The sequence below is a fragment of the Heterodontus francisci genome, chromosome 13 (genome assembly GCF_036365525.1).
Source record: "Heterodontus francisci isolate sHetFra1 chromosome 13, sHetFra1.hap1, whole genome shotgun sequence".
NCBI lineage: Eukaryota > Metazoa > Chordata > Chondrichthyes > Heterodontiformes > Heterodontidae > Heterodontus > Heterodontus francisci.
In genome coordinates, this window is record NC_090383.1 from 6,244,046 (window position 1) to 6,269,552 (window position 25,507).

General features: G+C 40.2%; 1 protein-coding gene across 5 annotated transcripts in view; it reads left to right on the forward strand.

Moving 5' to 3' along the window:
• The window catches only part of kif16ba (kinesin family member 16Ba), a 167,700-nt gene that overhangs the window by 104,850 nt on the left and 37,343 nt on the right, over positions 1-25,507 (forward strand). For 3 of the 5 annotated variants that reach the window (XM_068044302.1, XM_068044304.1, XM_068044305.1), the window contains exons 18-24: positions 483-536; positions 1,798-3,195; positions 7,569-7,724; positions 9,766-9,877; positions 14,975-15,025; positions 19,279-19,401; positions 23,764-23,853. In XM_068044302.1, coding sequence (XP_067900403.1) covers positions 483-536; positions 1,798-3,195; positions 7,569-7,724; positions 9,766-9,877; positions 14,975-15,025; positions 19,279-19,401; positions 23,764-23,853 — 1,984 coding nt within the window. Of the gene's footprint in view, positions 1-482; positions 537-1,797; positions 3,196-7,568; positions 7,725-9,765; positions 9,878-14,974; positions 15,026-15,194; positions 15,775-19,278; positions 19,402-23,763; positions 23,854-25,507 lie in introns of those variants that run through there. The other 2 variants (XM_068044306.1, XM_068044307.1) reach the window with 2 other exon arrangements.

Consider the following 25,507-nt stretch of genomic DNA (forward strand, 5'->3'; position numbering starts at 1 on the left):
GGAAAAGGTAGACTTAGTGATGGACTGGATGTAAGATAGGAAATGCAACTCATAGTTGAAGAGAGCGCCATTGTTGTGCACCTCCAAGGCTCAAAATGCAGTTCAGTGAGAGCTGAGCCAGATCAATTCTAGTTTGCAAAAGTGGAGCTGTAGGAGGTTTCAACTGTACCAGGACTGGTGTCAGGTAAGACAATTGCTCCAACCTCAGTAATGTTGATGGAGGAATAAAGTATATTGTCATCAGTGTATGTGGAAACTGATCCTACTCTTGCAGTTAATGCCAATGGGTTACATATTATCTATTGCTTAAGGCGACCATTAGGTATAGTTTTGGTCAGTGGCAATGTAACAAAATGCAGTGGTAAATATGCTGTATGTAGATTTTGGACCATCTGAACAAACTATTCTGTACTTATTAATCCTTTATTTACTATATGTTAATGTATTTGAATAACTAGTTGGTGTTTGTGAATCTTTGCTAGACTTGAGTTTGAGCGACAACAGCGAGAAGAATTGGAAAAGCTAGAAAACAAGAGGTAAGGACCAAGAGACAAAACACAACTTTATTATTTTGGCAGCTGGCATACTTGTTTCTGGTTGTGCTAATATTCTATTCAAATTTTGATTTATTTGAAATCCTAATAAATGTTTATAATTTGTTCCATAGCTACTTTTGTTTTTTTATAATAATCTGTTATTTAAAAGGGAAAAAAGGACTAGATTTTCTACCATGTGCTTACACAATTTTTCAAATACTGATCACTTTAAGTGATACCTTCGAGAGTACTTCATTTCAAAGTGCGCAATTTAATTTGTCATTTTTTCTCAAAATGCAAATTACATTAACCAATATGTTAATGCATTCTTCACTCTAACTCCAGATTTTGTAAAGACTTGTCAAAATATTGAACAATTTTACACGAGACTGAGGTTGTTGCTCTACTAGAGACGATAATATGGGATGAAGCTAATTTTACTTGTTTTCAGGATGTGGTGGTGTTTGCACAGTTGCATTTGTTGCCTGTTCCTAATTGCCCTGAGAGTGTGCTGGTGGACCACATTCTAGTGATTGTGGCTTGTGAAGTCATGGTGCCTGACTAGAGTCATATATAGGCCATTTTTACTTTTTATTTAGTGATGTTTAACTTTATGTATTTTTCTAAGCCTAAGTTGCATTCTTTAATGCTTAGTAACTGGGATTCTTAGCTCTGGGGGAGTGGGACTAGCTGAACTGTTCTCGCAGAGAGCTGGCAAGGACGTGACAGGCCGAATGACTGCCATCTGTGCTGTAACCATTCTGTGATTCTATTTATGTTTTTGGCGCATGGGAACACCACCACCTGCAGGTTCCCCTCCACGTCATACGCCATCCTGACTTGGAACTACATCACTGTTCCTGGGTCAAAATTCTGGAACTCCTTCCCTAACACTACTACGGTTGTACCCACACCACACGGACTGCAGCGGATCAAGAAGGTGCCTCATCACGACCTTTTCAAAGACAATTCGGGTTGGGCAATAAATGCTGGCCTTGTCAGAGACACTCGCGTCCCACAAGCAAATATAAAAAAAATTCTGATGTCTGCTTAATACATTTTCAGTGAATGTGATGCTGCTTTAGATTTGAGTAACATATGAAAGAAAGTGAATTTAGATCAAATGCAGGAATTACAATAGAAAAACTTGTGCTACTTTTTGGATAGTATAAACACCCAAGTTACTGAACAATTTAAATAGATTTACAGTGTTTAATACATTTGTTTTAAATATATCTTGTTTACAATGTACTTATTTTAGGAGACTGATAGAAGAAATGGAAGAAAAACAACAATCAGAAAAGTCAGAACTTGAGAGGCTACAGCAGGAGGTAGAGTCACAACGCAAAGAGACTGAAATTGTGAAACTTCGTATTAGGAAACAAGAAGAAAGTCTGAAACGCCGAAACTTGGATATCGAAAGCAGGCTTAAAGACTTGATTGCTGAAAAAGAGAAATTTGAGGAAGAGCGGCAGAGAGAACAAGAAGAAATTGAGCTGCAAAAGAAAAAGCAAGAAGAAGAAATTTACATACGGGTTCAAAAAGAATTGCAGAAATTGCAGGAACTTCATGAGCAAGAGAAAGCAGGTAAACTAGGAATTCTCAGAGAACTGGAGAAACTAAAAAGAGAAAAAGATGAGCGAAGCCTGAAGCTAGAACTGGAAAAGAGAAGACTCGAAGAAGAAGCAAAACATCAACTGATTCTTGTAACACGACTGGGAGAGCAGCTTAGAGAAAAACAGGAAACTGTACAACTGCTCAAACAAGGCGATGTGCAGAACATAGATGAAGAAAAAAATATCCTTGAGGAAATCAGGGAAGTTCTTCTCAAAGCCAAAGAAGTTAAACCTGCTGGAAATGAAGAATATAGACCTACTGAAGGTGAAGAGGCTAGGCCTGATGGAGGTGAAGAATCTGAAGATGTCCAAAGAGCAAAGCAAAGATACATGGATCTGAAAAGAATGCAATTGGAAAATTTCATAGCTTTGGAACAAAATGTCTGCTATCAAAAAGGGCTTCTGGAAAAGGAAATCACTATTGACCGTGAAGTACTTGATCAGCTACGGCATATACATCAGGAATCCATAAAAGTTCTTAAGGATCATGAAAGTGCTTCAGATTCAGTCGAGTTGGTTGAAGCAGCAGAGAAACAAAAAGAGGTTGAGCAAAGGATGCTGAACAAAGAACGGCAGCTAGATTATTTGATGGAAAAGCATTTGCCTACATTGTCGGAGGAAAAGCAAAGAGCTGCAGATATCCTCGACCGAGGCCTACCTAGTTTGGATGTTGTACTTTATCAGACTGAAAAAGAAATTGAAGAAAAAGAGGAGCAATTAGCACAGTACAGAGCTAGCACTGATCAGCTTCAGCAACTTCAACAAACCTATGAATTTACTGCTAATATAGCTCGACAAGAGGAAAAGGTTCGAATGATTGAAAAAGAGATTATTGAATCACGGGAAAAACAACAAAGAGAGGCACTGGAGCAAGCTGTAGCCAAAATAGAGAAAAGGCATTCTGCTCTTCAGCGTCATTCTGCTGTTGACCTAGAGATTGAGGAACAGAAACAAAAACTAGCAACATTAAATGACTATGAAGAAGCAGATCTTCGAGATAGTCTGGAGGCAGAACAGAAAGCCCTTGAACAAGACCGAGAAAGGTGAAGTAGGTTTTTTTATTTTAAAAGAATAAACTCTGTAAAACTGCTAAATAAAATGCACTGTGAAATCCCTGATCTGTGCTGAGTTTTGCTGATCTCAGCTGGGGGCAGGAGTAGCAGTGTTGTTGGCATTCATGCCACAAGGTGGAAATCAGCCAGGGTCCTGCATATTGCCCAGTGACTGCTGCTGGAAAGTGTCTGTATGTGGACATTGGATGAAGACAAGAATTCAGCTCCATTCTGGTACCCTATGGTTAAATAGGCTGTTTTCACTTTGCCAAAACTCACATAAGAGGAATTGTCAAAATTGAGATTCTGATAGGTGGTTTATACCTGTGGTTTCATAACTTTAGGAGAGGGCTCAACCAAAGATAATTTGTACCTGTGTGGGAAGACATTGCCAAGCTATAGATAGATGGTGGCAATGTTTATATCCAAAATATATTCCACTGCAAGTATCTGTTGGGCAAGTGGAGAACCCCATCAAAAGACTTGAATGTTTTTAATTTGAATGTATATTTGATTCCAGATTTTCAAAAATTTCCAGTTTTGTCTCAATTCTGACAACCATTACGATATGAAAATAAATGCCTTTTTCATGACAAAATGTTCTTGATTGTTCCCCAGCAAACCAGTTGTATATCTATAGAGATTTAACAAAATGAATGCTGCATCCTCGCTGTCGAGGGAGAAACAGACAGCAAATCCGTTTGTTGGTGCATTCTAAAAGTATAAGAGTTGGTGTTTGTCTTTAGCATTCTGGTGAAGCTCTTCCCAAGCCTGGAGTGCATGTCAGGATTCAGACATGCATCTGATTCATGGATCCATAACATTTTGACTTTAAAATAAATGGCACAGTTTTTCGTTCTGAGCATCCGCTATTGCATTATGTAGATTTTTGGTCATGTTTAGCACAACCAGCTTTAGAACAAATCTCACTGGCCATACTGTTACAACCAAGATGGGAGGAGTGCACTGTTTTTCTAGTTCCATTACTCCACAGGTCACATTATATATTTAAATTTTTTCCCCAGTTACCGATACGGTCAGTCATAGATGCTAATTTTATCCCAAAATAAAACACAGCAACCAGGTTTCTTTAATAAACAACAAAATTATCAGTTTGCTATAAAACAGTCTTAACCAGTAATGAAGCACAACATAAACACACAGATTGAAATACAAAAGTTCCCTTTTTACCTTAGTTCCTCACACATGTGCACACACACACGCACACACACAGGTTTACCAAAAAAATAGAGATTTTCTCTTTAGAGCTCTATTACCAAAAAAAGGCAAAAAAAAAAATACTTTGGCCAAATACTTGATAATTCTTGAAGAAAAAAGAGAGAGATGTCAGATGTCCTTTGTTTTGATTTGGCGTCCCAAATATGCTTAGACGATTGTCACTGGGATCTTCCTACAACAGTTCTTTTCAAGTGATGTTGAAGATCGGTTTGGGCAGGCTTTCCAGGAGCTACAGGGGTTTCAGGCAAGCCTTGCAGAGGAATGCACCTTCTCAAAGAGATGGAAAAACTGGCAGGCTTTTCAAAGAGCTGGAACAGGCTGAGTTGTGGTTTGACCTTGGTAGGTTGATTCTTTAACTCCCTTTCAGGACGCTGTCCATACCCCAACTGCCTATCCAAAGCGAAACCAAAAACATCTCTGGAGTCAAGCCTCCTGGCCTCTATAAATCTTGACCTGTCACATCTTACCCAAGTTAAAAAAGCCCCCTGCTGGGTATTTATCCGAAAACAGGTGCCTTCCAGTAACTTAAGAGCAAAATACTGCGGATGCTGGAATTCTGAAATGAGAACAAAATGTGCCGGAAATGCTCAGGTCTGGAAGCATCTGTGTAGAGAGAAACAGAGTTAACGTTTCAGGTCTGCGACGTTTCAGGTCTGCGACCCTTCATCAAGACTGGCAAAAGTTAGAAATGTAACAGTCTTTGAGCAAGTGAAAAGCGGCCGGTGGGGGGGGGGGGGGGGAGGGGAAGGAGGACAAAAAGGAAGGACTATGATAGGACGGGGGGTGGGGAGAGAGATTAAATGACAGGAGTCGTGGAACAGAATGCAAGCGGAGTGCTAAATATTAGCAAAAGACAGTATGAGTCCAGAGAGAGTGCTAATGGCAGAATAGTGAACAGCTCTGTACGAAAGCAAAAACATGAAAAATAGGTTAGAGACTAGCACATGGTTTAAAATATAAATAATATATATATAAAATAAATAAATAAAAAGTAATGGTGTTCACGATCTGAAATTACTGAACTCAGTATTGAGTTCAGATGGCTGTAGGGTGCCTAATCGGAAGATGTGGTGCTGTTCCTCGAGCTTGTGTTGATGTTCACTGGAACACTGCAGCAGGCCAAGGACAGAAATGTGGGCATGGGAACAAGGTGGAGAATTAAAATGGCAAGCAACCAGAAGCTCGGGGTCATGCTTGCGGACCTCTGCCTTCCAGTAACTGTTGTTTACAAGTCAAGTCCAAAAGACCTTCTTGTGACCCCTTTTTAAAAACAAATTTCAGCATCTATGGAATTTTTTTCAGTTTTAAAATACATCCTCCTAATTTAACAAAAAAAGAAAGCACTCGTAACAATACCTAAAACAATGTAATTTACTCTCCACCTCAGAAGAGCATCCTTACAGTGTACTAATATGTTTTTTACATTTCCCACATTGTAGTGATTATTTGGAATGCATAGAAAAACTTCAACAGAAACACCTTATTAACGCAGAAGTATAAATGTCTGTCTAGACTTGTATAGATTTAAAAATAAACCTTAGTGATCACACTTAAAAAGAGAACCTGACATTTCTTCCTGGGTTCTGATTACAGTCTGGAGATTAAACTCTTGACCGTAAAAGCATCCTTCATCCCTACAATCCAGAGCACATCACTGACTGACAAATATCTAATTAAATTATAACATGATCCAGAGATCATAACAGAGCCCTTGGTCCCATATGGCACCACATGCGTTCTCCTCTCTTTGTGGAAGGTGGACTGAAAAGCAGTCTGTCAAGATGAGGCCTGACTTCAAGCCAGCAAATGGGTTCATTTAATATAAACTACATGATTGAACAGAATGCAGCTTTCGTGGTGAAATCGGATAATTTCTTATAGTGGGTTATTGGAAAAAAGGTAGACACCATCTTACTGTGTCTATGCAAAGGCTCAATTTAAAACTAAACAAGTACATAGCTAGATGATCTAGAATTTCTCCTCATTGCCTGCGAGGGCCCTCTTGCTCACTTTGCCTCAAGGGCACGAATGCCAGCTTCGTAAGCTCGTGAAGTCAGATGTTCAGCCCACTGAGCTATCATTCAAAATCATTAGCCTGATTGAAATGCCATTCCTTTGGGAAACCTTGCTTTCCTACATCAATGTTTGTCTTGGCCAAGCTGTCCTCTACTCAAATGGAGTAAGGTGACACCTGGCTACTTTGGTGTCAGAAAGGAATCACTTACTCATGGTGGTGTGAAATGCTTCAGATTGTACAGCAATTTCCCGCTTTGTTTACTCTTTAACATCCTAAATTGCTAGTTTAGATTCAGTCCTGCTGGCTTACCGATAAATCAAAATGCGGAATTTAATACTGCAGGAATATAAAAATTCTAATTCAAGCAATGCAGGTAAAGACCAAATCATTACACACTCCAACCATCCTTTTGGCTTTTCCAAGTAAAATTGTCAATCTAACGGCAGCTATACACTGCAGTGAAGTACTCTGAGGTGCAGTCAATCAGATGAGACGTTAAACCAAGGCCCCGTCTGCATGGTCAGGTGGATGTAAAAGATTCCATGACACTATTTTGAAGAAGAGCAGGGGAGTTCTCCCCGGTGTCCTGGCCAATATTTATCCCTCAATCAACGTCACAAAACAAATTACCTGGTCATTATCACATTGCTGTTTGAGAGCCTGCTCTGTGCAAATTCCCTGCCATGTTTCCTACATTACAACAATGACTGGACTTCAAAAGTACTTCATTGGCTGTAAAGTACTTTAAGACGTCTGGTGATCTTCCTTTCTGGATGGAGACGGGGCAAGCTCATTTTCAGTAGGATCTTAGCAGACATGAGAAACCGTCATGATCAGTCTGAGCTGAATTCAAGCCCAGGTGCCTGAATCGAGGAGACACTATCCAAACCCACTGCCCCATCTACACCTATTATTTTCTAAATGAAAAATTTGCATTAGTACGAAGAGTTTTATTATGATTGTAGATGTTATTACCCTGTTTCTTTGTATTTTTGCTTTTTGTTTTATTAAACCATAGTTTAATGTGATTCAAAGCTGCCTTGCAAGAACGAAGCCTGGCCTTGTGCGGTCCTGTGCATATACCTAATGAGAGTTTCTTTTACTGTAGGCTAGAGCAAGAAATTCAACAGCTCAAGCAGAAGATTTGTGAAAATGATGTGGCTTTAAGGATCTGTGGAACTGTTGAAGAGAAATCATCTTACACCAGTTGTCCCGCTAGTCCTAAAAGATCTCCAGCAACTATGACTCCAATAGTTGATGATAGGTTTGTTTTCAACTGTCTAATTTTTAGTATGTTATGTAGTTTTTATTCTTGGATACTAAATTTGGGGGGCTGTAACTTGTAGCTCATTGTAATATTACCATCTATATTTCATTAAAATAGTTCAGAAAACACTAGTACTAAACTACTTTATTTAATAAAATAAATAGTGTCAGTAATCTTGCATGTATGTGGCTGTAATTATGTTGAAGCATATATCGCTGTGTGGCCTATAAGTGTTAGATTATGAGGTATCCGTTATCTGGCCAATGGTAAAATACGCAGTATTTAAATAATACTTTATGGTAAATATTAGCTTTCTTTACCAGTTAAAGCATTTTTTTAAACTATCAATATCTATTCAATCTCGTTTTACATAATGAAGTAGGCACCTTAAAAGAGGGGAGCATTTGGAAAACTGACTAAGAAAGGAGGACACAAAGTCAAGTAATTAAAAGAAGAAAGCATAGAGCAGGACGTAAAGAGACTTTGGATGGAAGGGAAAGTTGTCCATTAGAATGGTAATGCGAGGTGGATATTGGGGATTGTAAAACCTGTTGTAGTAGATGTAGAACTGTTTAATGAAATTACTATTCAAAGAGAAATTGTAGTAAAGTTATTCAAACTTAAGCATCGGCTTGGCTGAGTAGTAATGCGCTCCCATCTGAAGCAGAAGGTTGTGGTGTCAAGCCCAACTCCAGACTCCACCATTTAACATTTACAGTATTGAAGATGTGCTGCATTGTCAGCAATGCTGTCTTTTAGATGAGACATTAAATGGAAGCCCACCTCGCTAGGTGTAGTAGATGGCATAGCACTATTCAGGAAAAAAAAAAGCAGGGAGTTCTCCCTGTGTTCTGGCCAAAAAGAAAGGCTTGGTATTTACTTAGTGCCTTTCATGACCTAAGGACATCCTAAATGCTTTAAGCCAATGAAGTACTTTGGATGGGTAGTCACTGTTGTAATGTAAGAAACATTTATCCTTCAACAACACCACAGAAACAGATTAAATAGGCATGGCATTGGCCCACGTGAAAAACATTGTTGTGCAGTTTAATAGCTATTAAAGGTGGCATTGCAAGTAGATCAGGCAGTATTTGCTTGAAAATGAGTAATATTAAATGTTACATTCCAAATAGCCAGGCAGTGAAGGATAGAACTAGAGCCCAGTCTTTACACACTTAAGTTTTTTATTTAGAGATACACATTACAAACGTGCAACACCAAACCCAACAAACTCTGTTTCAGTCTGCTCCTGTTTATAGAAGCACAAGTGAATCCACGTTAATGCCCACCACCTGAATACAATTAAACAGGCAATTAACATTAAGGGGATATGGCTAGTGTGGAATTAGACAAGAAGGCTCTTGTGAAAAACCGATCAGTGCAAATTGGCTGGCTGACTGGCCTAACTCTATACTGTAAATATTCTGATTCTATTATAGAAAGGTACATGTGCATACATTTCCTGGCCATCACTTCGTAGTTCCTGTGTCGCATTCTGCTAACTTTAATTCCATGCAAAATGTATTCTGTGCAAATCTCAGCAGCTTATTGTCCTACATTTATTCTAACAATCTTTTTATAAAGTAGAAAGAAAACCAGTCATTTTGAATGTACAGAAAAACTCCCTGAACAGAAGATGGCTTATTAACATAAATAAAAATGGCTGGACTAAGACGTAAAAATTTAAAAGAAGGGCTTGGTGATCAGGCTTTTTTAAAAATAAAAGCAAAATACTGCAGATGCTGGAAATCTGAAATAAGAACAAAGTGCTGGGAATACTCAGCAGGTCAGGCTGCATCTGTGGAGAGAGAAGCAGAGTTATCATTTCAGATCAGTGGTACTGTCATTCTTCTGACTAAAATAAATAAAATTTCCTGTTTCACAAACTGTAATTCCATTACAGTCTAACAGAAATCACTCTCTTCCCCACCCCCCATTATAGTTGAATTATAGTCCTTTCAATTGTATCCCATGGCATCTTGGCACATTCAAGAAAATTCACACATTTCATACATGCCCTTTTTTGATTTTTTTTCAGGATGAATGCATATATTGAAGAGGAAGTTCAGCGACGTCTGGCAGAAAAGGCAAAAATACAAAATAAGCATGAAATAAATGATATACTTGACCTCTCCCTTTCCATAGAGCAGGTGTGTACATTGTTGTCAACTTCAGTTTCAGAGCAAGCTGTTGCAATGTACAGCATATGTCGTAAATGTTTTAAAATGCTGTCGCTTTTAACAGTAATAAGTTTGAACTGATGAAACTTGAAGCGCAAAGCTTAAACATGATATTGAGTGTCTCAAGTTATCAGTAGTTGAAGGATTGCATCTATATTGTTTTAAAAAAAAAAAATTGTGTAAAGTGGGGCCTCAATGAGTTAATATAATTGTGTGTTTTATAACAGTGAGAGAGAGCAAAAGAGAGGATGGGATAAATTGAGAAGTAACAGGTGATACAAAGTGTGAGTTTTCAAAACCAGTCTAAGATTTCCCCAAGGATTCAGTGAATTTATCCAGCATGTAGCAGAACCATACAGATCACTATGGTCCCAGATTCAGTCTTCAAACTATATTGGGTTTATTGATCTCAGCAGTGCCATTGATAGGACGGCGAGGGCAATAGTTGTGCCCCTAAGGGTTAAGAAGAGGAGTATCAACCACAGTTCCCACTCCTCAATGCTGCCCAGTGTTCCCTGCTGGGACCATGCATATTGACATCTGGGGCTGGATTTGACCTTGGGCGGACGGGAGCTGGCCACTGACATAAAAGTTGGTGGCGAACCCGCTTCCGCCTAGCCTGGGGATGCATCCCACATTTTACGAATCCCCAGGCTTTAACTGTTCTGAGGCGGGACTACCACCGCTTGAGGGAGGAAGTCCCGCCTCATTGAGCTGCTGGACGGTCAGCAGGCCGGCCGCTGTTAGTCCCAGCAGCGCCACTGGGAGCAGTGGCCACTGCTGGGTCCGCAGCCCAGCCAACAGCAGATGGACATGGAGCTGGGATTTCAGGAGAGTTTTGGTTGCCTTGCCGGGGGTATTGGGTTATGCCCCGCCGAGACAAGTATGGTTGTTTGAGGGGAAGGGGGGCATGTTGGGTCCTAGGGGTGGTTGGGGAAGCGGGGGTGGCCCTCAATCGGGCACCCTGTGCCCGGTTTTCAGGGCCTACCCCCGGGGCGCTGAGTAGCCACCAGCTTTTACCTTGCAGCTTTTCCCGGCTCCAGGACTCCAGCTTGCCACGCGTAAAATCTGTGTGGAGGCAGGCGCAGGCCTTTAAGTGGCCATTAATTGGCCTGGGGCAGGCAGCCCGTTTTGCGCCCCACGTAAAGTGGGGCAGAGGCGAGAGCAGGTTGGGAAGGTCTCCCAGAGCCTCCCGATCCATTTTACGCCACCCCTTCCACCACCATCCGGCTCATTGGGGTGGCGTAAAATTCCGGCCTTGGTGAGAATAGAGCTCGACTTTGGAAAGGTACAGAAAGTAGATTGGTCAGTGGAACTACACAATGAGAAGTCAACAGTTTTGAGTGATGGGGAGCAAAGTTTGTGAAGAAAATTGGGGGAGAAAACAACTATCCCCTTAGTTTATAGGAAGAATAATGAAGACTGTATGATCATAAATACATACATTTGGAACCAGAGACTATCCATGGCAAGCATGTGTTGTAACCCAGATAGCCAGGAAGTAAAGGATAGAACTGAAACTTAATCTTTATGCACTTATAAACTTTTGTTTACAGCGATACATGTTACAAATATGCGCCTCCAAACCCAACAACCACAGTTTCAATCTTCTTTATATAGGAGCCAAAGTGAATCCCCAGTTAATGCCCGACACGTAAATACAATTAAACACCCAATGAATATACCATTAGTAGAATGTGCCTAATCAAATAATCTAGGACTGATGTTTGCCACTTCAGTTACGCTGAAGTGAGTACCTGCATTTTTAAAAAAAGGTTCTGTAGTACTCATGTGCAGAATGTGGTGTACATTTTTGTTAAAAATTGTTTCTGCTTTACGAATCACCTGCCATACATCCTGCATAAGAACATAAGAAATAGGAGCTGGAGGAGGCCACTTGGCCCTTAGTGCCTACTCTGCCCGTTCCCTTAGTACCCAATAATCTATCAAGCTCTGTCTTGAATGTACTCAACGGAGTGAAACAGTTGCAAGGTTGTGGAACCTTTGCTTTGGTGTAGGGGCATGGAAGATTACTTAATTCAAGTACTGAATGTCTGAAATAAGCACGACAAGGTCAATGTTGCACAGGAAGATGCAACGCAACCTTGCTCACAGTCCCAAAACAATGCCACAACTACCACCTCCGAGGACCATCCTGTACATCATTTCAAGGTTTTCCATTTCCCATCCCAGTCAATCTGTGGCCTAACTGAACAGAAGTGACAATGCAGAATCAAGGGCAGTTTTCTGCTATGGGCCCATTCCGACTGTGAATTGTATTGATGCAGCTCAAATGTATTTCACATAGAACCCTCATAACTGTTGGACAGATGAGATCCATCCATCCCAAGCTTCCTGAGCTGAATTTGAACCCAGGGCTCAAAGAACACTCTCCAAAAATGTAGTGTCTCAAACTAATTATTTTTAAATAAGTTTTGAGCCAATTGTATAACAATTAGAAGGTGCTAAGTAGGAATCTGAAGCAAAGAAATTATTTCAAATAAATAATGACTCATGGAAAAATTATGCATTGTCCAGACAATCTATTTCTTAATGGTTATCCCAGTGTGTTTTAATTATACAATAAATGTATCATTTCTAAGTATTTGCATTCTTCTTATATTTTATGATTAATGAAAGTTTTAAATCAGCATGGCGAGTCTGTCACCATTCGTTACCATATTTGTTTGTAAACTATGTCTCCTCAACTTCCAGGAGGCATCTCTAATGAAAATGCAAGGGATAGACAGAATTAAGTTGTTGTGTCCCTCTCAGTGAAAACAGAACCTGTTGTAGCAGTTTCTAATAAAATGAGGTTCAAGGTCTCTGACTTAGTGTAAAGAGAAAAATGTAAATTGTTTTTAAAATTGAAGACCAAGTCATTATATGCAATTCCTACTTCAACACCTTGCAGCAAGACACTTGTGTGACATTTGTCATAAACTGCCTGAATTCCAGTAGTTAACCAGGTTATTAGCTTGGCTAGAAGACTTGTGACATAAGCTGGCAGCACTGAGTATTCCTTTTCTGAAAGGATGATGAAGGGAAATTTTTAATTCCCTTGAAGTCAAATATTGAAATGTGATACCTGAAAATCAAGCATGACTTGCTGCTTTTGGGGGGCACTTGAGTGAAAGGGAGAGAGAGATTCAAAATTAATTTTTTTTCAGAAAAATACTGAAATATTTCTTCAACACTATTTAACACTGAGACCTGAACTGAAAAGTACAGTTTTGTTTTGGAAAAGTGAAGCAAAGGCATGTAAAAGTGCATATATGTATAAAATACCATATGCGAATATTTATGAATGATATTCTGTAAACAATGTTTATAATTAATTCTACCAATTATTTAAATATTCTCATGATATTAGCGTTTCTAAAAGTATTAACCTAAATATTTAAAACAAGCTTGACAATTAAAACAAAAGCAAAATACTGCAGATGTTGGAAATCTGAAACAAAAACAAAAAATGCTGGAAATACACAGAAGGTCTGGCAGCATCTGTGAAGAGAGAAGCAGAGTTAACATTTCGGGTCAGTGATCTTTCATCAGAACTGTCAAAGGTTAGAAATGTAATGGGTTTTAAGCAAATAAAACGGGAGTGGGGCAAAAGATAACAAAAGGGAAGGTGTTGATAGGACACAGGTTCACAGTAGTAGACTCGCCAACTTTAAGGGCATCTAAGTGGTCATTGGATAGACATATGGATGAAAATGGAATAGTGTAAGTCAGATGGTTTCACAGGTCGGCGCAACATCGAGGGCCGAAGGGCCTGTACTGCGCTGTAATGTTGTTAAAAAAAAATATATAGCTGACCAGACGGTCATGGAGCAAAGGCAAAGGGTGTGTTAATGTTGTGGTGAAAGACAAAACGGTAGTGCGGAGAGGGTGTTAAATGACCGAATAATGAACAGCCCTGGCCAAAAGCACATGCATGAAAAAAACAGTGGGCATGGCACATGGTAAAAAAAATGAATGATGAAACAAACTGAAATAAAATAAAAATTAAAAAGGGGGGGGTGCAGTCATGCTCTGAAATTATTGAACTCAAGGAACAGCATCTCATTTACCAATTAGATGAGCTATGGCCTACCAGACTGAACATTGAGTTCAATAATTTCAGAGGATGACTGGCCCCCATTTTTATTTTATTTTGCTTCATTAATTTTTTACCATGTGCCTGCCCACTGTTATTTGCATGTTTGTGCTTTTGGCCAGGGCTGTTCATTGTTCGGTCATTTAACACCCTCTCTGCATGAACGTTTTGTCTTTCACCACACCATTAACACACCCTTTGCCTTTGCTCCATGGCCTTCTGGCCAGTTATTCTCTGTGACCCTCTGTCCTATCAACACCTTCCCTTTTGTTATCTTTTGCCACAAACCCTGCTTTATTTGCTTAAAACCTATTACATTTCTAACCTTTGCCAGTTCTGATGAAATGTCACTGACCTGAAATGCTAACTCTGCTTCTCTCTCCTCAGATATGCCAGACCAGCTGAGTATTTCCAGCATTTTTTGTTTTTGTTTGAGAATTAACATGCTCATTTCTGTATCTGGAAATTAAGAAAATAGACCAAAAATGTTGAATACTTACCTGGCAGCTAAATATGCAGCATTCTTTACTGTAAAGTAGCTGTGTACTTTAGAGAAGCTAATGCTTCTGTTGACATCATAGTCTAATGTTTGTAGTAATTTGCTAACAGGATTGCTTATTTTGCCTTTAGTCTATTAATGCTGATGGAAGGATCAAATTCCATTCCAAAAGAATAGCTTGTATTTTACGTGCTACATGGCTGAAGACTTGCCCTCAAAACTCATATGCTTGACTATAATGAACACTTTGTCCTCGTAACAAGCTTTGAGTTGTGCCCTTAGGTTGGATTCTTAAATGAGAGAGCAGATCATTACATTGATAATGATAGCTATTGAACTGAAGCAATAATCGTGATAGAAGTTGTCAACAGATCTGCTAGCCATGTTTAGCAGTCTAATGGGCTTTGTATGAGAAAATACTGTTTAAGAAAGAATGAAGCTAACAGTACTTTTGCCCATTTGTTTTCAGGAAAATGGGAATCTTCAGAATAACATGAACCAGCGCAAACTGAAGTATGAGGTAGTTTTTATTTTTTTTTTCCCTCTTGCATTGCTGCAAATTTCTTTCCTACCAGTGTAAACATCATATTCTATCCTTTTAGGAGGAAGTCTTTCAAACCCTTACTAATAGGATCTAGCAGTTTAATTTACATTTTGATTTGCAGCTAATAGGGGTTATACCATTTCAGGCAATTGAGTGCGAAGAAGTCTGTCATGCAGGCCCCCACCTGCCAAGAATGAGGCTCACGTTATTTCGTCACATGAACATTAAAAGTTGCTGCTGGGAAGAAAAGAGGGCCTCTCACAAGGAATTGCCAGGCCCCTCGCCAGAAAGACCTTTTTTTGCATGCTGACAGATAGTGTTGAAACAAAGGATCCAGTCCCTGCTTCTCCAATACACAGAAGACCGAGTCAGACCAGTTTAGTCACATGAGTAACGGGCTGTTTGAATTTGAACTTGCTACAGAGTGTTTGAAAGTCAAAAAGCTCTTTGTTCCTCGACTGAAAAGACCTATTTCCCATCTCTTTCTCACGGAACTGAAGACCATTGAAGACATACGAACCCCAAGAAAAGTCTTCTATAGTGAACAAAGGTTAAGAATAATACTGGGCCCCAATGAAAAGCAAGACTACTTGCAAAAGGACTACAGTGAGCTCGAAGCACAGTAATCAAGAATCTCTTCTGATATTGCCTCAAACCTTTCTACTTTATTTTTCTTCTCTTTTCTGTCTCTATTTGCATGTGCGTATCGTGTATGCATGTTAGCGTGGGATGCGGCGTGTATCTGGATGCGTTAACCAAATTCGAGCTTAAGTTTAATAAATTTCACTTTTTTTCTTTAAACCTAAGAAAACCTGGTATGCTCATTTGTTTGCCTTATAATTAGAAAGTGGTGAACAAGGATTCACTAAAGGGGAGCTCAGAACACTGTGTTTAAAAATTAAACCCTGTTACAATAAGACCAGGTGAAGACAGTAAATGACCCTTGGACACCTTTCTCATTTGGTCGTAACAAGTCCTACATCAATGGTAAATCTCTTGTCATTTGTCTGGCATTGTCTACAGCAATAAATTTGGAGCATTCAGTAAAACTGTATGAAAGGTGGCTGAAGTAAAGGCCTGCTCAGGTCGGGAAAAAGAACCCGACCCGAACCCGACAATCCGCAGCGGACCCGGCCCGAGTCCCTCCAATTTCACCCCGAGCCCAACCTGATCATCCCTTTACTTACCTTCCAACTGGGAAGCTCCATGAAGCTGCAGCGCATGCGTGATGACGTCATAGTGACGTCACTCGCTCACTGTGCAGACTCAATTTCATCCCGGACTCCCAGCTCATTTAACTTTTTTTTATTTTTAATAATTACCGGCAGAGCACTTACCGCGTGTGTCCGGCCCGACCCAAGCCCGAAAGCCAGACCCGAAAGAGGGGCCTGACGCGACCCAAACCTGACACGTCGTCGGGTCCCATCGGGTTCGGGTCAGGTAGCAGGCCTTTAGGCTGAAGGATGTGTGAACGCTGGCCAAAAATGAAGTCTTTCAACACAAACTTTTCTGTTAACATTGCACTTTTAAAACTGTTTAAAAGTATTTTTATTGTATCCATTATGGACACTCATTTCCCATGCTTAATTTTTGTCCAATTCTTTTGCGTCAGGCAGTGGAATTATTAGGTGGAATATAGGTTGGGTTCTAACCTCATAACTTGATATACCAGAAATAAGTAATTACAAGCAATTAATTTCCCTGTTATTTAGTCAGTCCATTGAATGGATATCTGCAGATAATGGTTTGACTGAAGTCAAATGCAAAAGTTGTGTGTTTATTTCAAGAAAGAGACTGTTTTGTGTGTGTATGTGAGAGCAAAGAAAATGCATTATGTACCAGTTACAATGTTTTAGTTTTGATTATACCCTAAATTTCGGAAAGCCCATTAAGCTGAGACACACATGGTGTTTTTGCCATCCTAATTTGATGTTTCAGACGATTGACTTAAATTCTGAAAGCAAATAATCATAAATTATCACCTAGGTTTTGTTTGACAGAGAATATAAACATTCTCATTGCTAAAAGCAGTGGTAGATAGTGTCTTTCCTCATCTTAATTTCACTTTTTCCTCCATTGGAAAACAATTGAGTTGAATTCTGAAAGCAGGCAGAAAAGCACTATTTTATCACCCTGTGTTTTGATAATATAAACATTCTAATTACCAACATCTGTGAGGGATACAGATGTATATTAGGGACTAAACACAAAATACCAAATTTAATGTTGGCAGAGATTCCTTAGAAAGTTACAAGTTGATGCTGCTAGAGTTGGGATATCCCCCTTCACCTCCTCCCTTGATGATGGACACTAGGAATCCACCTATGAGCCAACCCATACGTTAGCTTTTTAGTTCTTCCAAGCCCCACATTCTCCCACAAACAAATATGTTTGCAACTGGTTCGGGATCACCAATAAAGTAATTATGGGTGAAAAACTTTCAAAAGGGGTAGTTAAGGAAAAAACTGGGGAAGAGTAGCAATTTTAGAAACTGTATCACAGAATTAGAGTAAAAGGATTTAAATAGTGACGTGGTCTGCATCAAATCCTTTTGGACTGAGCTGAGAAATATCAGGAAATTGATCACATCGACCACCAATGCTAGAAAGACAATTGAGGATGACATTTGAAGCAAAATTAGCAAGGTGTATATCAATAATAGAGTTGTAATTGGATGAGATTTCATTTATCCAATAATAGATTGGTATGGGGAAAATTAATGTTTGTCTTTCGAAAAGGAAAGATTTTTTTTGCTCTGAATTTGGGACATTACCTGGTTCTGGATAATGAAGCAAAGCAAGTGAGTGAGCTAAAAGTTAGGAGATCATTTGGGCAACAGAGAGCATAATATAATTACATTCAGTGTAAGAACAGAAAAGTTGAGGGCAAGGATACTTGACTGGGGGAAAAAGGCAAGTAACAGTGAGATAAAATGTGACTTTGTCGATTTTTTCTTAATGGGTTGGAATATTAGTAACTGGAACTTTAGATCGGCAACAGAAAATATTTAAGTAGGAAAAGGACAAGGAGCTAGTCAATTATCTTCAAGGAAGAAAAATAGGAAAAGGATCGAAGCCAAGGTTGCATGGATAAATAAGAAATTGGGTCAAATTGAAATGGAAGAAAAGCATTTAGTGCTTACAGTGCAGATGAGCAGTAATCCAGAACAAATGTAAAGAATATTTATAGGAATACTACAAAAAGGAAAATTGGAAAGGCTATAAGGATAACTAAGCAAATTAGCAAAAAACATAAAAGGCAATAAAAAAAAAGTAGTCTTCAAGCACATTAGTTTTAAGAGGACAGACAAGTTGGTGGTAAAGCCAATAAATGTTGAAAGGCAGAGATAGTAAGTAAGAAATTGCCTCATTTCACCAGGCAGATGCACTTCAGTATTACAGAACCACAAGGGGTGAGTGTAGAGCAGTTATTGGAAGTTATTATTCAGAAAGAAGTGGTACGAAACAACTTATTCAGACTTAAAATAGATAAATCACTGGCAGTTGACTTCTGGCGTGATTCACATTTGGTGTTTTTTTTCCCTTCTCTCCTGTCTGCTTTGCTTTGTACTTAATTTAGATTTACTGACTGAAATCAGGAACTTGTAAGGATCTCTAGATGTTTGTTAATGCTTTGCAGCACTGTAGTGCTGTGCCCTAGTGCAATTAGGCTGCCTACAGCCACTGGCACTTGAAAGTGCAATCAATCACCGAGAACCTAGGGATGAGACTTGTCTCTAGCTCTTAAATTAAAAAGAATTTAAAATAAATTACTTATGCCATATATCAGTTGTGTTGGCGTGTTGTTACTTAGTGTATTAGTTTGTCAATGATGGTTTGTGCTAATCGTTGAGCATTTTAAGAGAATGCTGCTATTTTGAAACCTCTTAGCCATTTTGTTTTGTGTTTTAAGAAGTTGAGTTAGGGAGTACATACAAGAAAACTTCTGCACGTGGATCTCACTAATTTATTAGAACTAATTCTCTTTTTTTGTAAAGTTATCTCATTTAAACAAGGTTTTGTGAGCTAATGTCTGTTGTAACTGAGAAGATAGTATTTCTTTGTCAAGGTTGTCATACCTTTTGTATTTCTGAACTGTGCTGTTCCGTCCCCCTTTTTTGCTCATTCTCTCATATCTTCAGTCTGCTTTGTGCTTACTATTTCGTACAGTCATGATGTTCTGTAGTTCAGTTTCTTATTGCTGATCCAAGATTTCTTTTGCTTTGGTAGCGTTTATTCTCCCGAGTGCTGGAGACTGATCCAGATAACCTAAAGGATCCTATTAAAATCAGTATTCCTCGTTTTGTCTTGCGGGGACAAGGAAAAGATGAGCACTATGAGTATGAAGTGAAGGTGAGTGTTTAGCATTTTTTTCCTTTCTGATGTAAATATGGCAATTAGAAGTCTCAATTCTGAATCATAAAATCCCCAAGAGTGAAAATTAATTTTCTCTCAGGAATTGCACTTTCACCAGCACAGCCCAGGTATTCAGTATTACAATAATTCAGGCAAATTTGAGGATAAGAGTATCCATTCAAATGTGTGGTGTTTATTAAACTGCAATTCATCATGAATGCAGTCAACACTCTAAGTACTCTGAAGGTGATTTTACATTGATAGAGAGCCATGGATGACAGACATGCAATACCACCACAGTTAGTGACACACTTCGATATAAATGACCTGATCTCCAAAGACTGACATTTTCATGCATCTCCGCATCTCCAGTTGAACTAAAAGTGTGAAGGCATACTTTGCTTTTTAGCAAAGGTGTTGAGAGATTCTGGCCTTGATTAGAAGTGACGGCAGGAAGAAAGGAAAGCAGAAGGCAGCAATATAGCAGTCTTGGGGCTCCAGCAAAGCACTCCGCTGGGACCATTTTATAATGAAAAAGTACCATGACTTGAGCATAAGCCAGGCCTGATTCAGCTGGGATAGATCACAGGAAATGTCAGAGTATGTTATCGGTAGGAATATCAGGAGACCTGTCAAATAAAAATGTATTTTTGCATCCAAAAATATGATGTAAATGCATTTTTATTGTTCTGTGGTGACAAAGTGCATTGCTAGCAACCTCCCGATAAAGAATTTATGCGAGTTCTAAGTTCTATACCCCTGATGCATTTACATCCAGTGTGTGTTGGTTACCTTTCACTTCCATGCCTTCACAAGTTGTAATATTCTGGAAGGGTGGAATTCAGGTCAGCACTTGTGACGGGTAAACAGTTTTCTGTAGAACTATGGAACTAACAAATCAGCTGATTTACTCAGGCTGAGAAAATTTCTGCACTGTGACTTGTTTTAGTCAGCAGTCCTAAGCAATAATAAAAGTGGGATAGTTGCGGGATATAGTCATGGCAGCTTAGACGTAGGAACAGAAGTAGGCTATTTTTTAAAGTTATTCTCGGGATATGGGTGTCACTGGCAAAATTGGCATTTATTGCCCCATACCTAGTTGCCCTGAGAAGATGGTGGTGGGATGACCTCTTGATAAAAATGTGTACCCTGCTAGGCCATCTCCGAGGGGCAGCTAAAAGTTAACAATGTTGTGGGACTGGAGTCACATATAGGCCAGAGTGGATAAGAACCGCAACTTCCTTCCCTAAAGGACATTAATGAACCAGTTGGGTTTTTACAACAATCCAACAGCTTTGTGGTCACCATTGACAGTCCTTCCTGTGGTGCAGTGCCCAAAGTCAACTCAGTACTCCAGATGGGGTCTGACCAAGGCACTAAACAACTTGAAATAAAAACAAGAAATGCTGGAACCACTCAGCAGGTCTGGCAGCATCTGTGGAAAGAGAAGCAGAGTTAACGTTTCGGGTCAGTGACCCTTCTTCGGAACTAAACAACTTGAGTTTCACTTCCTCCCCTTTGTGTTGTAGCTTCTTAAAGGCCAACATTCCATTAGCCTTTTTGGTTACTTTCTGTGCTTATCCACTACCTTTTTAGTGATTTGTATGCCTTGGCATCTAAATTTCTTCTTCTCCTCCTCCTCCTCCTCCTCAGTTCCTAATCTCTACAGTTTCTCTACCTGTTTCTTTTAATATCCTAGGGTAGAAACCATCAGGTCCTGGAGATTTGTCTATCTTAAACTCCTGTTATTTTCTCTTACCATTTTCTTTCTTACAAAGTCCAAATACTGTGATTTACAGCAATCTGTATGAAAAGATAGTGCTGGTTCAAATGATGCACCAAACTTAATGGGCTGAATTTTATTAGCGCGCCACGCTCTGTGGTGGCGCACTTTGAACACGGTGGCCTTCCGGCACGGCAGTGCCACCGCCGAACCCCCATGTACGCCGCCATCACCATTTTTAAAAGGCTTCAAGCCCTTAGCAAAAATTTTACATTTTTAAAGGTGTATTAGAAATAATTATTTTAAAATGAATACTTAGGAGATGGAGGCCGTTTCCCAACATCTTGCAACATCTACTTGGTATCCGTAAAATAGCCTTTATGGTAACCTGCTGATAACTGGTTTATTTGCTGTATTGATTAAAAGATAAAATACAGCTCCTGCTGATAGCTTGGTGGATAACTGCACAGTATAATATCCTGAGTTGTATAAACCAACAACAACTTATATTTATATAGCACCTTTAATGTCATAAATCACCCCAAACGCATCACAGGAGCATTATAAAAGAAAATATGGCACTGAGCCTCAAAGGGACATATTGGGTCAGATGGGCAAAAGCTTGGTCAAAGAGGTAGGTTTTAAGGAGCGTCTTAAAGGAGGAGAGGGAGGTAGAGAGGCGGAGCGGTTTAGGGAGGGAATTCCAGAGCTTGGGCCCCAGGCAACAAAAGGCATGGCCACCAGTAGTGGAGCGATTAAAATCAGTTATGCACAAGAGACCAAAATTAGAGGAGTGCAGAATCTCAGAGCTGTGGGGCTGGAGGAGATTACAGAGATAGGGAGGGGAAAAGCTGTGGAGGGATTTGAAAACAAAGATGTGAATTTTAAAATCAAGATATTGCTTGACCGGGAGCCAATGTAGGTCAGCGAACAATGTAGGTGATAGGGGAACGGGACTTAATGCAAGTTAAGACTCGGGCGGCAGAAGTTAGGAACACCTCAAGTTTACAGAGAGTAGAATGTGGGAGACCAGCCAGGAGTGCGTAAGAATAATCAAATCTAGAAGTAACGAATGAGGATTTCAGCAGCAGATGAGCTGAGACGGGCAAAGTCAGGTGATGTTACAGAGCTGGAAATTGGCAGTCTTACTGATTGCATGAATATGAGGTTGGAAGCTCATCTTGCGATCAGATGTGACACCAAGAGTTATTAATTGGCTGTGGAAGTGCCATTTTTTTCCTCCATCCTCCCTTGAATGTTAGACTCCTCTACATCTGGAAGCAACATCGTCTAACAGTGGGTTAAAAAATCCCTGAATTTTGCAGCCTGAAATGATGGAAAACCTGAGAGTTCAAGATGGGACCATGTCTCACTGCAGTGCATAATAGGTGGAGTAAAAAAAGAGAAACCGTTGTCAGTGGCTGAAGGGTTGACACCAGAGGGCACATATTTAAGGCGATTGGCAGATGAACCAGGGGTGACTTGAAGAAAAGCTTTTTTTACACAGAGTGGTTAGAATTTGGGATGTACTGCCGGAGAGGGTGATGGATACAGATTCAATAGAAGCTTTCAAAAAGAAATAAATCTTGGAAGAAAAAATTTCAGCGAAAAGGGGATAGAACAGGGGAGTGGGACTAACTGGATTGCTCTTTGAAAGAGCCAGCATAGACTTGATGGGCTGAATGGCCTTTTTTTTTGTACTCGCCACCGCTTCTGGTGGCAAGAAGACAAAATTCAGCCCAAATGTCTGCAGTCTTCTCAATATTGGAGAAAATTTCTGGTCATCCAGTACTGAATGTTGTGAGCAGTCTGATAATTTAACAAGAACCAGAAGAATGCATGTTCCATTCTTTGTCTTGCTGAGTGACCTGATCTCACTGTGGGCAACAGTTGAGGCCCCACAATGAGCTTTAGTGTTCGGGAATGAAAAGGAAATAAAGTCAGCCAAAGTACCAGCCCCTAATCACTCTCCTCTGACTCCCTGCTGGAAAAGGGTGCCTGTGTGGACACAAGGTGGTAGATTTTCAACTTGCCACCTGGGCCTAAGACTGGCGTTGAATATCAGCTTCTCCATTCAAAATCAATAGAAAAGCAAATTGGTTGCCATTTTGGAAAATGTCCAATCTGTAATGTCAGTTTTTATACCTGAATGTAGAGTTGAAAAGCTACCTCAAAGCGAAGATAGGAATGGACTTGGTTGTGATTTTCTGCAGTTGAATAGTTTCCTGATGCATATTGTTCCACACATGAAGAGTAGCTACTTTATTGAAGCACTTGACGTCTGCCAGCACCCGTGGAACCGAATCCTAGAAAATCAATGTTTTTGGTCGGAAACAATGGGGAAAAGTAAAAATGCATTTGGACCACAGCCAGTTTGAAAAATTAATTTATTTTGGCCAATTCCTTTGTGGCTTTTACTCAGTTATTCATACAATGCATTCCACATGGGAAAATAATTAAATTAAGAAAGACCAAATAAATTTGAGGCTTCATAAAGGAACCCTGCAGTGTTCAGAATGCAACTGATTTTTGGCAGGATACAACTAAAAATCGAGCTTTTTATACTCAGACTGTACAGTCAAATAAATGAGGTTACATTGCTATTCTGAAAGAATAAATGTTATGTGTTCTGTTAGGTAACCATCCTAGATGACACTTGGACAGTGTTTCGACGGTACAGTCGTTTCAGAGAACTGCACAAAACAATGAAGGTGAAATACCCAGAGGTAAACCATAATTTAAAATTTGGCAATAAGTCCAGTTCTGTAACATGATAATGGGACTCATACTTCACACTTCTGTTATCACAATGAAACAATAGCAAAGACAAGGTTTCATTTGCTTTTGCATTTTTGATCAGTTTGGTTATTTTTTTTTTACCAGATTGTAATCTTTCGACTGAATCCTAAGGTCATGTTCACCAAGTTATTTTGTGAAGTCCTTCTGTTGGCTGGAATACAAGTGATATTCACAGATGGGCTAGGGAGGGATTGACAATTGGTAGAGCCTGGATATTTGAAATTGCTTTATTAACTAAGATAACTGTGATATAGTGTATATATACCGGGCTGAATTTTATGCTCCCCCCCGCCCCCCCCCCACCCCCAAAGAGTGGGAAGGTGGCAGGGTGGGGGAGTGAAATGGAGCAGGAGGCTCCGAGAGCCCTCCCCGACCCACTCCTGCTCCCGCCTCCGCCGCCACTTTATGCAGGGCGGCGGCAGCGAAAAATGGCCGCCCCAGGCCAATCAAGGCCCTTAAGTGGCCGCTTAAAGGCCTTCACCTGCCTCCACGCGGATTTTACGCGTGGCAAGTGGGCATCCGAGATCCGAGAGAAGCCGCCTGACAAAAGCAGGTGGCTCTCTAACGACCCGGGGTCGGCCCTCATGATCAGGCACCCTGTGCCAGATGGAGGGCTGCCCCTGCTACTCCAACCACCCAAACACCCAACATGCCCCCCGTCCCCCCAACTGACCACCTTTGCCTCACCTGAGCCCGACCAATTATCCCCGGTGAGGCAACCGAAACTTACCTGCCTTCCAGGCTCCCTGGCATCTTTGCATCTTGCTGGGCTGTAGTCTCAGCAATGGCCACCGCTCCCAGTGACACTGCTGGGACTGAGAGCTGCCTGGAAGTACCGCTTCTCACCAATTGAAGCCCAGCGACCCGCAAAATACGGTTCGATTCCCCAGGCGAGGCAGAAGCGGGTTCGCCACTGACTTCTTAGTCAGTGTCCAGTCCCGTCCGCCTAGAGTAAAATCCCGACCATTGTCTCCAATTCCAATAGAGGTCAATTTTACTACAGTGAGAGTAAAACTGCAAATTGTGCAAATCTGAAACAGAAACTGCAGGAAACTCTCAGCATGTCAGTCAGCATCTCCCACAACAGGGTGATGTGGAACGGATATGTTGACACTTCTGAGGGCGAGCTAGGCTGCCATTTAGGGTGGGGAGTGTCTGTTAGAACACTTCTCAAGCTGCTGGATTCTGTTCCATTTTGTCATATTTTTCTGTTTCCATTTCAGACCTGCCTTACCTCCAGCCACTTCAGTTATTTACAAGTTTTAAATGTCATTAATATCTTTTGTTAATGCTTCTTTCTATCACTTCAGCCATTTAACCATCTCCTGTTTTCTATTTACATAAAACTTACAGCACATATGCAGACCATTAGACCCAACTGGTCTGTTGTTTGAGCACTCAATAGCTCATTCTGATTCCTTTGTGTGTGTGTGTGTGTGTGCACACTCCCTCCCTCTTCAATTTTTTCTATTCCTTTTTAAATGTTGCTCACCTGTAATGCTTCTCAGTTTTGATGAATTTTGCTATAATCACCTTAATTTTGCTACAGTGCAGTTTACGTGTGCTAGCATCCTCTGCTCT